The 14,488-nt window shown below is 41.7% G+C and overlaps 2 protein-coding genes across 2 annotated transcripts in view; both read left to right on the top strand.

Moving 5' to 3' along the window:
- AFG2A (AFG2 AAA ATPase homolog A) overlaps nucleotides 1-11,348 on the top strand; it is a 163,047-nt gene extending 151,699 nt beyond the window's left edge. Inside the window, exon 16 of the mRNA XM_057377170.1 lies at nucleotides 4,332-11,348. Within this exon, the coding sequence (XP_057233153.1) occupies nucleotides 4,332-4,508 (177 nt within the window). The 3' untranslated portion in view covers nucleotides 4,509-11,348. The remainder of the gene's footprint in view (nucleotides 1-4,331) is intronic.
- The window catches only part of SPRY1 (sprouty RTK signaling antagonist 1), a 15,928-nt gene continuing 12,752 nt past the window's right edge, over nucleotides 11,313-14,488 (top strand). Inside the window, exon 1 of the mRNA XM_057377174.1 lies at nucleotides 11,313-11,352. The gene's annotated coding sequence lies outside the window, so the exon portion shown is untranslated. The remainder of the gene's footprint in view (nucleotides 11,353-14,488) is intronic.

Genomic DNA, 14,488 nt, shown 5'->3' with positions numbered 1-14,488 from the left:
TTTTTTTTTTTTTTTTTTTTTTTTTTTTTTTTTTTTTTTTTTAAGATTCTTTAAAGCTATTTAGAGCACTTTAAATACAAAGAAGCTGAAAAGGACTTTCAGTTCGCTGGAAAGGGTTGGTGCTTAATGCCAGAATGGGGGAGAATCGGCCCAGCTGAATCAGCCAGTGTAACCATTGGTTTCGGGGGAAAGATGGGCTATGCTGAATGCTGTTTATGCAGGGAGCAGTAAAGGGCACCGGCCATTTTGGGCATTTTATTGTTGCTGAGAGTGGAATCGCAAAGGAGAGAACTACTAGGTGAAAATCTGCTTCTTTCGGGGACTCATCATTGTTTGCACCATAGTTGTAAGCTGGTGTGTGCCTCTGTCTCTTACTGATCTCTATGTGTGTGGCTCAGATAGCAAATTTTAATTCTTCTTTCCTCCCCAGATAGCTTCTTAGTGGTGCCTTTTTGACTTTGAAGCAGAATTCTAAATTAATTGTTTATTTTGTTAAAGCACTTCCTGAGATGATAAATCAGTCTTTCAAGAAAGTAAAGTACTATWTTTTATACATGAGTTCAAAATTATTGCCATGCTAAGAGATGACTGCAGACAGAGGATGAATACATTGGTCAGTAATTTGCTCTTTCTCCATGGAAAATTAGAATTCTATTTGTTAAACTTCCATTTGTCATGATGATGATGATGATGATGATAATAATAATAATAATAATAACCACCAAACTAGGGGATATGCTGGTACAGATTCAGCAGCTGTTGACCCTACCTGGCTAGCTCTTCCTTGCTGCAGTAGCACCCATGTAGTTACAATAGTTACAGCTTAATTACCTAGTGTGTTGTTGTTTAATCACTGCTGATTCTGACAATCATTTGATGTCTTCATTACTGCCTTGGCAGTGGRTGCTGAAAGCCACTCTGGCTTCAGATGCAGTCACAAAATATCTCTTTTGTACCACCATACAGCAAGATGTCTTTTTGCCTTTGTAGCAGGACTAGGACATTATTCCTATTCCTCACAACACACAGAAATCCAACAGTCTGCTTTTATTTGGTTTGGGGTTTTTTTGTATACTGAAAAGTTAAAAATTATGGTCCCTTGTGTTTGTATTTGAAACTCATTAAGGTAGGTAATTCTGGTTCTCAGCATTCATTTATGGAGGCAGGCAGAGGCTGTTTATGCTGTTAAATGCAATGGAGAAAAAAATAAAATCACCTTAGCTTCCAGTTCACAAATAATTCAACTGGAATTAGATATTGTCACTTGGGAAAATATGCTGGAGGCAGCGTGGATGGTTTTCTGAGAAAAATCATCCTTGCACAAATGACAGAAATGAACTGCAAGCAACCCAGTGACACAGCTATGGCCTGGACAGCCTCCTCTGTGCCTTGCACAGCTTCAGGCACTCAGCAGTGAGAGTTCAGRGCAGAACTCGCCAAAACAATGGCAGATGGGAGGAAGGATGGACAGGTTGGGCAGCAGCAAGGTCTGAGTYACTGAGGACTCTTCAGCTTGCAAAGACTTGATTGAGAGGGGATGAGATACAACTCTGTACAATCATTGATGGAAGGTGAACAGGGAAGAGTAGATGAATCACTGTTCTCTTAACACAGGGGCTGGGAGGACTTGCTGAGATTGCCAGGCCTAGCACAAACAAAAGTGCTTTTTTGTATAGGCCATGATTGGACTGTGGCACTTGATACAGGATGATCTTGTAGACCCCAAAAGGAGAAGTGATTTAARGAAGTCATGGGAGAAGTTCACTGAGGATAGGCCTGTTGCAGGGGTTTGAAGCTGATGATCTGGTTGCAGCTTCTGGGTTTGGAGTGCTGCTAAGCCTGGGAAGGATCTGTGCCTTGCTGCAAAGGGTCTCCTTCCTCTGCTGTCGGTTACAGCCCCTTCTGTTCCTTCCCTCTTTGCCTTACTTGACCCAATCCCCAGAAATTACATTTAAAACCCTTTGGTTGCTCTGTCTGGTAAGAAATGTCTTAACATGGCTGTGACAAGGAATCTTCATGACAGACCAGTGACCTTAGGCCAATAATGCCTAATTCACCAGATGAATTCACTCTCCTGTCACTGACTGCACTACTACTAGTGTTTGCTTTCCATGAGTGATTTACCTTTACCAGCTAGTGAGAATGCTTGTGAGGGCTTTTTTTTTTAAAGTTTGCATACTTGAACAAAGAAAAATAATCAAACTTGCCTTGTTGAATCTCTTACCTCAGAAATCTGATCCTCTAGGTGAGCCAAGGAATGGAAACAACTCCATGTGACTCTGTGACCAGACACGAGGGCCTAAATKTTCAACACTCTGCTGTAGTGCCTGCTATTTATTACTCAATAATATATAAAAAGTTTAGTCTACATTCTGAATGCAGCCAGGAAAAGGGAGAACAATATTTCATGCCTTAAATTTCTCTCCCCATCCCTTAAACGTGACTGAAATGGTTTTGAGAAGCCAAAACCGATCAGTTTTCTGGCACTTCTTCATGTCTACTGATTTTCAGTTACCACAGAATTTACAGTTCAGTGTTTAAGAAAAAAATTAAAACAAAAAAAATTCTTTGGACAGCAATTATCATCACTGTTGCTGGTAGCATTGGCAGAGCATAGAGAACAGGTGAAAGCATCATCAGAACTATCAGCCTATGRGTGACTTCCTCCTGAGTGTGTCGGTGTACAAATGAAATGGGGAGAAATAGGATTGGCAGTGGTGTTCCTTTGGTTTTGACAGTGTTTCCTTCAGCTTCTCTCTCAGTAAAACAGCTGCTACCAGGTGAACACCTTGTCAGCGACACCCTGCTTCAGCATTTGATGCTGTGGGTGGGTGGTGGTCTCTGTGAGAAGAACAGGGTGGTCAAAACCTGCTGGACTGCATTTGAGGTTTTTTTTATTTAATAATGCATTTGGGATTTTTTTAATTTAATAATGCATTGGGGGCTTTTTTATTAAATAATGCCTGTGAAAACTTCCAGAGGGTCTCCTTATTTTGTGGCCTTAGTGTAGTATTTGTCAAGGGGAGATGGGCCTTCCTTCAAAGACCAGTTTGGGTTCAGAGTCCAGGATGCTTGGGATCTGTTTTTCCATCAAGAGTCTTCTTCCTTGTGAAAATATTCTGGGTTTAGTGGCAGGCAAGGAGTTTGATCTGGTGCAGTTTTTTTTTCCTTTAAGTAGTTTAATATTCCTGTTAGAGATGAGGACATAGACACAATGTCTGCTTAGAGAAAAACCTGCACAGAAAGACCAGGGCCTCTGTGTTCACTTTCTGGGTGATGTATTACTGATGTCCACGAGAAGCTGGTGCACTAAATCTCAGCTGCGTTTCCATGTTCAGCTGTCTCTGAAGTCCTGAAAAGCATTAAAATGCGTAACAGCAGTGTTTAGCTTTGGTGCTCATTAGAGCAGCACAGAACTAATAGTAATATTGTTGTAACTTGACAAAGCCATCTAAATCCATGCATGTTTTCTTGTGAAAGCTTCCTAAACATGCAGCTAAATCCCCTAAAAAGCTACTAAACGGCTTTGGCAACCATTAGCAGAGCATAAGCAGGGGAACTCCTTTCAGTAAGTGAACAAACAGAGAAAATATGCTGAATAGCCGGACAAATGTGTTTCAGCTGGCTCTTTCATTTACAGATATAAGGGAGCAGTCAATATCAATCACTGTTTTCCCTGTTGCACTGGAAATCACAATATCTCTTTTCATTCCACAAGCTCCTTTCACCACAGTAATGTGTCTTTAGAGTGACATTGGCATCAGTCTGTTTCCGCTGTCTGAAGTCCAGAGAGCTTAAAAACACATTGCGGGGTATGAGACCTAAACCCTCCTCCCCTTCCACACACCCCTCTCCTCCAAGCCTCCTGTTGGAATTAATTGGTTTTATTTCTTTCCCAGTGCAAGGCTGAGAAAGAAAAGTGCCCGCAGAGCCTGGGAATATCTGCTCTTGCAGTTTGGGGATGGAAAAATGTATCATTGGTGGTTGGGATTTGAATTTATCAGGTGTGGTGGGGAGTTTAACATGAGGTGATATGATTAGCAAGTTAATTTGCAGCATGCTGCAGTGTGAAATGAAATGTAACTATGATTTGAATTTCAAACTATATCCTGTTTCTTGAATGTCGTAATCGCCCACAACCTCATTTATTTAAAAAAACAAATTGGGAAAACTCTATATGTGAGTATCTGGTATTTGGAGTTTTTTGATGTTCTTGTGTTCGCTTTCTTCCTTCCAAATAGTAATAATAATAATAATATTAATAATGTGTGGGTTTTTTTATAATACTAATAATGAGTGGTTTTTTGTTTTTTTTTCTTGTTTCTTTGCAGATAGCAGCAGTCTGTAGGGAAGCAGCTCTCCTAGCTCTCCAGGAAGACATCCATGCCAAATCTGTCACAGGCCAGCACTTCCGGAGTGCGCTGACGGTCGTGAGCCCGAGGATTCCCGACTCATTAATCCAGTTTTATGCAGATTACCAGCAGCAAAGTGGACTGCACRCGCTCTGAAAGGCAAATTAATACATACCCCATTCACTGTGTGAATGGCAAATTTCCTTTGTAAAGCTGTCAGAGGCCAAAGAGTTTTGTACTGTGAGTGAGCGGAACATCCGGAGTTAACTGAGATGCAGAATTGCTGTAATAAAAATCCTCGTGGATTTTGAGTGTTGAGTGTCACAAATATTGTCATAAACATTAGATTTTACCATTTCAGTGGTATAACCTGCATTTTAGAAGTAGTCAGATTTCTGGTCTAAGTCAGTTTATCTCAGACCACATTCATGTATCCAGAAAATTCAGATTCTGATAGTTGGATGGATTCGTGGTCCTAAAGAAGCAACATATGATGTTACTGCCTTCATTTGTTCCTGCCTTGATCACAGTTTAATCCCAAGGACCATCCTGAGGTGCAGACCTGTGGAGTGGCCTCACTACAAAAAATGCTGAAAATTATTGTGAATCTTTTGATTTATGCTCTCCAGTAAAGCTGCCAAACAGGCTTTCCAAGATAAAGTTAAGGCATCCGGATTGATTGCAGCCAAACATTTATCTTTGGTCTTTACCAACTCCTTTTTAGACATACTGGCAAGCAGGCATCTTAAAAACTGCCCACCCCTTGACTTACCTGAACCCAGTGCCAGGTGCCAGCAAAAGATTTCTGTTGTTGGTGTTTATTTCCATCAAAATAAACAGGAATGTTGATAAATAAATAGGTATTTTAATTGAATACTAATTAATGAATAAGGAAACCTCCTTGCAAAAACTGTTGTGAATGACCATGAAATACTTCAGGGACAGACAGATAAAATCTTCTCAAGTTGTTTCTTCATTATATCATCTGTTGAAACAATAACAGGTCCTTGTGGGCTCTCTGCTCTTGCAGTTAAGCAAACTAATATTTAGTTTTTTTCCCCGCAGCAGAAAGATTGAGCTTTTCTAGTCCAGACATAAAAAGTTGAGGGAAAGATTAACCAAAACCRACACAAACTTCAACAGCAAGGTAATTTCTTCACCTTGATTCTGGTTTTCCTCTTTTTATTTAGTTCCACAGCATCCACATTTTGTAGCTTTTAAACTGAAATCTATTATTTTTAAATGACAGCTTTTTTATTACTGTTATGCTAACCTATTGTTGCTGTAATTAGCATTTAATWTTATTATTGCCAACAAGGATTAGAGGATGAGGAAAAGGGGGTCTTTATTTAGTTCAGCTGATGTGTGTGAAGCTTTTCTGTTTGACTCTTTAATAGTACAGCAGATAGAGGGAAGGGAAACTGGAAAAGTTGCCTTGGGGATCAAGACTGCATTTGAAACTACTTTATCCTTATTTTCTAATTCTGCATACTCCAACTTGGACCTCAGAATGTGAACCATTCATCATAACCATTAAACTTTTGAGGTTTTCAGAAATTAAATGCCATACCTTTATCCCCTGGCACTTTACTCCAGTGTCTGCTKCTGAAGGGAGGAAAGAGAGACTGCAATTTTTATTGCCAATAATGAATTCTATTTGTGATTTTGTAGCCTAAAAATAACACCACTCCAGGTGATGTTCAAACTAGATGGCCAGTCCCTGGGAAGTGCTCAGGTTTATTGGGAACATGCACCAAGGARTGAATGTGAACTGAGAACCTAGAAGAGAGGCAGGTGGGAACTGGCTGCCTTTTCCCTTTGTGGACTCCTGCTGCCCATTGAATTTTAGGACATGAGGAGAGAATGCTGGCCCATGTCTGCTATTTGTRCCTTRGGAAAAAATCCCATCCCTGCAAACRTTTATCCTTGTACCTGTATGTTACCACATTTATCCACAGGGTCCCAAATCTCGTGGTACACACCTGCATGCCTGAAGTGCTTTTAAATGCAGGAAGCTTCCATTTTTGTGCTTGGGTTTGTGAAATTTGATTTTTTCAAAAACTAAGTTATTCTTTGAAAAAAAAAAAACAATTACAAATTTGTGGAGTCCCTAGGAGGTGTCTGTTGCTCCCAAAAAACTGTTTGGAAACCTATGCCAGTCTGATGCCAGTCAGGTACTTACTCTGTCCCAAGCCACTGATAAATTGAGATTTAAAGGAAGGTATACTTGTTTCCCTGTCTGTTTACTAAGGACAGATCACTGTTAATGTGGATAAGCAAATTGAAACCCACTTATCAGAATTCTGGAAAATGGCTGAAAATTCAGTTTTGTTAAAAACATAGGGGCAGCATAGCCCTTTCATCATGCAGCTTGGTGAGAGCTGAGCACCCTGAGCCTCTCGTTGGAACTTACTGATGAGGGCACTGTAGGACAGAGCACTCCAGGACCATCTCCTGTCATTTACAGGARCTGGTTTTAGTTCAGAGCCAACTGCTCTCAACGTGTTCTGCTGAACACCTCGTGCCTTTGCATCGACTCAGATCTCTTGCACTGTGAGCCCATAAAAGCCCAAACACCTCTGTGTTACACAGCAGCTCAAAGATAGAGGCACTCTCTCTTCTGCTGGATGTTGTTGTTGYGTTTCCATGAGATTTGATTTTAATAAAAGCATTTTGAGGCTCAGTGAACCTCAGCGGAGAAGACATCTGAGAAGAACATCTCTRTCCCATCCTCTCTTTAGCTGCTTGGACATACTTCTTTACCTTCTTTAAAAACATCGTCTTTTTCCTGCCTGCTGTTATCTTTTGGAGCCAGTTTTTGGCCCAAATACTGCTTGAGTTGCAGAATTGTTAACATTAAATCAACTTTTCAACATTTCAGGCACATTTGTTTAAATACAAAAATCTACCTTTTTCCTCCAATACAAACCTCAAGCAAAATGGCATAAAATGTCTTTTGACAGTTTGGCCAGAAATGACCAGTAGAGTATTTATGATCAAAATGCAAAATTGTCTTCACTTAACTTGAAAAAAAGTTCGGTCCTGTGTTCTGCCTAATGCATGAAACAGATTTTTCACTGCAAGTTCGATATACAGTTCTTAATCCTGGAAGAAAGAATGAGGTTTATTGTGGATAATTTTCCTGCAACCTCTGAATGAGAGCAGAATGTAAGCTCAGGTTCAAGGGCAGACATCAGTGACAGAATAAAAGAAACTTATTTCAAGGATAGTTTTTCAAAATCATTGAATTTAGACTTGTCAGCACTTTCAATTATTATATCCTTAAAGTTGATTTTTGTGGATTCTGTATGCTGGCTCTTCCCTTTCAGCTTCTTTACTCATTTTAAATGTCAARGTGTGGTGATTCCCCTCTGGAAGCTGGGCATGTGCCAAACATAATGCTGCTGGAACTGGGCACCTATGGAAGCCTGGGAGTGATGTTTCCTGGTGAAGCAGGGCTCAGACTCTGCTGATGGGGTGTGGAGAAGGGACAAGTGGAAGCCAAATCTGGTGCTTTGCCRTGTGGTGCCCAGGAAGATGAAGTTCAGTGATGGACACAAGTTGGTGGGCAGGAGAACTGTGGGCTGAGAACTGTCCCTCATTATTGCACTTAGGGCCATGAGGAGCCTGGCCTGAAGGATTTTGGCTGTTTCTGGCTCTGCCAGAGAAAGCAACAGATGTGTGGGTGAGCACTAGAAATTAGTGCTAGAAATACCCATGTTCAAGGGTTGTGGTATCCTAGCATGTAGTGCTGGAACTTCGGAGGAATTGGACCTGGAAGAGAAAGAGTCACCTGTTGGAAGGTGTCACAACCTTGGCAAAAGGCCCTGAAATAATTAGTAAAGAACAGGCACAAAGACCTTGCCTTGCTTCCTGTGATCCCAAAGTTGGGATAAAAGTGCATGTGCTTGCATTCACACTCCGGAGCCTTGAGATTACTGCTGGGCTGATGCGGTCTGGGGCATGGGAAGTGGTTTGCAGTGGGATACATTTAGAAACTTGCTTTTACATTGTGACCCTTTTGTATTTGTATTTAACATCGTTGCTACGGTTGTAGGCAATTGCAGTAATTTTTGTCTCYTGGGAATGCCAAAATCTTTGGCTTTTGCTGATGCCCTTTTTGCCTTGACATGGAAGGCAATACCACGGGTGGTCTGATGTGTGCACTTGGGTAAGGAGCTTTGCTGAGGGAGTAGGTGCAAGAGGCAGAATTGCTGTTGTGGTATGCCATGTTTTGCCCGTCTGGCAGGTCAACATCTGGAAGACAAATATTTCAGCTGAAACCTACTCCTAATCCTGAGCTTTGTGTCCACTCCTTCCACAAGTGCTCCTGTTCATTTATTAACCTCCTCTGCTGAAAACTCAGCCGCACGTTTTCACCAGGCCTTTGTGTGTTCTGGGTTAAACATTTTAAACGGTGTCATTCTTCCACGCAGACCTAAATCCAACAGYTCCAGAGGCCCTGATAGGAGAAGGAGATGTGTGTTTTCTCTGTTAACTGGCCTGCCAAGGACAGGAGGGATGAGGGGGAGAGAGCCCCGCTGTGTTTGTGTGGCAGGACTCCAGCRAGAGCGCAGGTGTTGCTAGAGGAGGCAATGGCAACCAGATGACATTCCTTCCCCTTGGAACTAGCATGGAGCCATTGCTCAAACTGACTGTGGATCCAGCAGCTGGACTCAATGATCTTAAAGGTTCATTTCCAACCTAAATGACTCTGTGATACTCTTCCAACAAAACTGAAGGCTCGCGTGCTGTCTGTGTGTGCCTGCGTAAAATCCATGGCAGTAAAGCTTGGGTTCCTATAAATAAAAGATTAGGGGAGTAGAATCACTCTTGGCAACCATTGGGAAGACACTAGAAGATGGTCCAGACAGTGATTTGTCCCAGCTGAGAGCTGAACTACCTTTCTGGAGGTGCTGAGGGGGCAGCTGATGTCAGGAGGGGTCCTCAGCACTTACCTAGAGCAAGTACCTTGAGGGAGATGGAAAGAATTGAGAGCAGCAACCCTCAATATATTGAGAAAAATATTTTATCAACTTGTGCAAATAGATCCTGTTTGCATAAATGGTTCTGGAAAAGCTGTTGATCTCTTCCTYTCTCACCTGTGTGTGTGGCATTAACCAGGCACCCCAGGGATTTTTTTATCTCTTTTGCTAACACTGAGGAGTTTTCACATCCCTGTTTGGTAAAATGGCTCTGCATCAGCCAAGTGTGGAAAGGGCTTTGATAACGTTCAAGGTGAAACACTTGTCAGCTCTCACTTTATCCAGGAACGGATTATCTGGGCTGTGGAATAATGAGGTCATGTCTTTCCTCCACACCGCTGGCAAGAGCTTCGGATTTCACACAGGGGCAGCTGCTTACACCGAGCCTGCTCTGCTYTAATGCCTTTAAAGCTACCCTGCTTCCCTGTCAGCGAGTTCCCCCCAAACTGAGGGGGTGAAACGTGCTCACACAGCCTTGTCTGCAGGGTCTGTGAGGGGGGGTTCCTGATTCTTGGATCACTGTGCTATCCCAGAGCTGGGTGGGATGTGGGACCACAGAATGTGAGACACAGAGTGACCTGAGCATTGCTACTCCATCTGCAGTGCAGGAATTTGGAGCAGGACTTGTGGGTGGGTGGGCCAAAGCCATGAAGCTCTTTGCAGGTGTCCCATCATCAGCTTGCAGTCTGAGTCTGCAGCTTTAAAGCAGAGCTGTTGCAGTGAGAGTGGCCATGGACATGAAAGATCCCTAAAGCACACAAGTTGTGGGTGTTAAAGCCTATGGGTGCTTAAGCAGATTAGCAAACAAACAAATCCTTTAATATTCTGGAATGCTTCCTCACCACCTAAGTAGGGATTATTTCACCAAGCCAGCAAATTCTATCCTTCTACCTAGTGTAAAGTCTGCCTTTCAGATAACTGTGCTTTTGGGTCTTAAAAAAAAAGGAAAATCTGAAAGTATATTGAAAATGTCTGCGTGGATTTCAAGAAAACCACAGAAATGGTAAAGGGAGCTGTTAAAAATGTTCAAGACTCTGTGAAAACTGAGGTTGTTGCAGTGCTGGCAGTAGCATATGTAGGATGCTACACTGCAATGGTTCCTACAATTTTATCTTTAATGCTTGTTTTACAAAACTCACTACCACTTTATGTACAAATACGTGACACAATTCACCCACCACTTTCTCCTTAGTCCTGTGAAAATCTTGCTTAAACTGTCAGCTTTCTATCTGAAACATGCAGAAACAACCGGTTGCCTCGGTCTGATTCCACTTCCAGGCTTTCATCATCTGCGATTTTGGTAAAAAGCTGCTTTTGTTAATGTGTAATGCCTCATAGTAACCGGTTACACTTTTACTACAAAGGGGTGTTTTATTTTCCCGAGGGATGAATAGTAATCAAGGATCAGCTGGTAGTGCCAAGTGCCCTGATAACACAATTGGCTGCATACAGCTTTGTTAGGCCCCTTCCTGCACTGGCTGGCTGGGGAGACTTCACAGAAGATGTTGGGAGAGCTGTTCTTTACTTTCTTGGCTGTTGCAGAGCTGGATTTTGGGATCACTTTGTCAGCTGGGTGAGGAGGTAAGCGCCGGCTCCGAACACATGAAGCCCTTACTGATTAAAAACAGCAAGGGCAGGGTGGGCAAGGGGATAGATGGAGAAAACGTTTGAAATTAAACATGTAAATTAGAAGGATTACCCTGGAATTAATCACTGACTGATTTTCTAGAAAGGTGGGGTGGGTTGGAAGGAGACAGAAAGTGGGAATATCKATTCTAATCAGAGTAGGGGCTGATGTGTGTTATTTTGATGCTGATTTAGGTGAGCTGAAGAAGGGCTGCAGTCACCCTGGCCCTGTAGTAGGAAGTGTCTCCYTGCTAAGCACAAAGTGGAGTCTGGCTTTGATCTGATTAACCCCATCAGCACTGGAGTAGCAGGTGTGTTTCTGGAGCTTGACTCTTGCAGACACTTGAGGTGCATACAAAGTGGCAGAGATTACTTCAGAACAAAGAAAGGTAAGGCATAGATTCTCCTCTTCTGAATTTTTCAGAAATTTAATGTCCAGTAGTGGTATCAAGGTTGTCCCTTTTCTTAATGAGAAGAGGAAAAGTTGGGGAAATAAAAAWTCTCATAAAAAGCAGAGAGGAAGAGAAGTTAGTAGAAAGCATGTGTGAAAAATTTCCTCCTCTCTTCTAAATCTGCTCATTGTTTATTCCTAAACTCCACAAGAAAAATAATGAGATGAGGAAGAAAGAAAACCCACAGTAACAATAACAGGAAAAGCATCTTGGAGATGGCTTTGCACAAAGGTGGGCTTAATATCCTGCAGTCAGTTCTGTTAGGATGGGACTTAGCCTGTTTTTTTAGGAATACTCAATATCCTTAATAAGTGCCCTGTAGTTTTAAGCTGGGTTTATCCTACTGGATTGTCTGGGGACACAGATGCTGTGCAGACTGCTTTGAGATATCTGATTAAAGGATAGTATATAGAAGTTTTATRTTAGCTCTAAAATTCCACTGTTCTATTAATTATTTCCCTCGTGACTTCAATAGTAGAGTGTGTGGAAGGAAAATAATGGTGGTTATGACTTGCTGAGAGCCTCCTGTTGTAACACTTGTCTTAAGTGAAGGCTGGAAASAAAACTCACATCATAGCCTCAGGTTTTTAACCTCTGCAAAACATAATTAACTATTTTGRAAGGGTAGTTGGAGGGTTAAGCTAGGAAGGACAAACTGGTAGTRTAATAACATCTATATTAAAAATAAAAAATCCCAACCAACACAGATGTAACGTGTTATATAATCTCTGTTAAACTTGCTCTGGGAAACCCTCCAAGAGCCAGTGTCAGTCTCCATTTTGTACAAGTCTGTACATAACCTTTGTAAGAATTTGCGTGAAGCTGGGTGGGGAAACAGAGAAAGACAAAGTTAGARCAGAACGTAGCCTGGCCAAAGGCTTTCTGTGATTGTGCATTCAGAGCAGGGGCAGAGGGAGGTTTGCTCCTTCCCACCCAGCCATCCCCTGGGTGCAGGTGCTATCAGCCTGTGTTTGTTGCTTACAGATTCAGCAATTAATTTAATGASTGCTAATAAAAAATGTCTAGAATAATAAGATATTGTCCATGCCATAGAGGTAATTTGTTTTCCAGGAGCTCGGTCACTGCCTGTCTCACCATAGATGGTGCTCACTTACCTCCCAGCAGAGAGTAACTTGGAACAAAGTGGTTGGAAGCATGGTGTTTGGATACAGGGGGAAAGGTGCTGAAAACGGAGGAATTGTAGTAATAAATCCTCTTGTGAAAYGTGAAAGAAGCTTTTAACACTTTTCTGACAAAATGTCAGTCTGACTGTATTGATCCAATCCTCCTGCTGAGCTTTTGTCAACTTCTGTCATTCCTCCTTCCCTGGAATTGCTATCCTAGTCAGCTCTTCTTGGGACACCTTTGGAAGTCATCTCTCTTAATACAGGCATTGTTGTGCTGCTTCCTTCCCATTCCCTGCCAGGAAGAATTGTTTTCCTCTATGCAATTCAGCAGAGCAGCCACTGGTGCTGAAAATATTGATGATGTGGAGGTGATTTGGGACATGGCATGTTTTCTCAAGCAAACAAGAAATGCTGTAACATTCCTAAGCTTTGTTTGAGCTATCCTGTCATGAAATACACTCAGAAAATATTTATTCAGGCTTTTTTTTTTTTCTTTTGGTCCAAAGCCTAAGTTTAAAACAGAGSTGATAGACCAACTGTCTTCTGCCTAAGTTACCTTTCACAGGAGCAGTAGACCTGGTTTAGCTGTTCCTCAAGGAGCAAACAGGGTATAATTCCACTTTTMCTACATCTCTCACATTTACTTTGCATCTTTATAAACAGAAACTAGGATATGGGTATCTGAGTGCCTAACAGCACCTGGGAAGATGGATGGGATTTAGAAAATGCATGCCTTGGAAGTTCTCAGCTCTCTGCTTGGTTTTCCTGACACGGTCCTTCCTTTCAACCTCTCTTTTCTTTGCCCAGAGAGGTCAGATGATAGGCATTCTCCCTTCTGCCTTAGAAAGAACTCTCTGAGCAAATGATTCTTTTTGCGTCTTCCTAAGGAGTACTGAGCACTTTTACTTTCAAGCAATTGGCACCCTGAAAAATTAAGTCTGCAAGAGCTAATGAGTCTACAGGAGTGTTTGTAATTGACTCAAAGTTGTTGTTTTTTCATGTGGCAAGTTTTAAAAAAACAGCAAATGGTTTTGAAAGGTAATTCTTGACACCAGTCCAGCTCCAAAAATGTTGTTTTTCATTTACTTCCCATGTTTCACACTGGTTGTRTGTGATGAAATATGAGTCGTGCTACTGCTGAGCTGCTGTGCTCTTGTAGGCTTGTGGTGAGAGATCTTTTCCATGTCTTTTCAACCAWAAAAGAGTAAAAGAAAGGTGTGGTCTTGGTTTGTTTGTTTTTCCCCTATACAATACCTGCAGCAAAGACTCAGAGTATGGTAAAATATACTGAAAACTGRATCTTAGGTGCATAAGGTTTAAATTTTCTGGAAATGTGACATTTGGAGGAGAATTAGGAAAGTCATGTTGGTTTGCTGTGAAAGTGGAGCGGTGTTTAAGTTCTAATAGATTGATGTTTAGATTTTGATAATTACCCTCTGCAGAGCTGAGCTCCAGCCAGGTGGTGACAGCTATTTCACTACTTTGAGAGGTATGGACATAAATAATAGCTGAGCAGCTGACCTCAATATCTGCTGAAGCTGAAGATGACCTTTCTTSRATRCTCTGAGGTCGCTTGTCTTCCATGYAGAAAAGATTAGAACCCACTTGGGAATTTTGTCAGGGATTTTTTTTTTCTTTTATCTAATAAACAGAATAGGGAATTGCTGCAAACACTGAGTTCAGCCAGGCAATGATGTCCACAGTTCTAGGCTAWTATAAAACATGTTTTGTATTTTTCARCTGGGCACACTTGGCATTCTTATCTTTATTCAGATGCTTATTTTAGGSTGAATTATRCTGCTGCAAATCTATGGAAAGGGCTGTAGGCAACAGTGCAGTCCCTYCCTTGGGAACMCTTCAGTATTACAGTGCTGCTCCAAGAAATGTCACCTTGCAGCAGCATCACTGCAGTGTTTTGGAAGGTYAGTGAGAATGCTGCTTTAGAG

Source organism: Malurus melanocephalus, unplaced genomic scaffold (genome assembly GCF_030028575.1).
Source record: "Malurus melanocephalus ecotype Western Australia unplaced genomic scaffold, MMel_1.1 scaffold_304, whole genome shotgun sequence".
In the NCBI taxonomy this organism is placed as follows: Eukaryota; Metazoa; Chordata; class Aves; order Passeriformes; family Maluridae; genus Malurus; species Malurus melanocephalus.
Note: the sequence above shows the minus strand (reverse complement) of the source record. Positions and strands in the feature narration are given on the sequence as shown.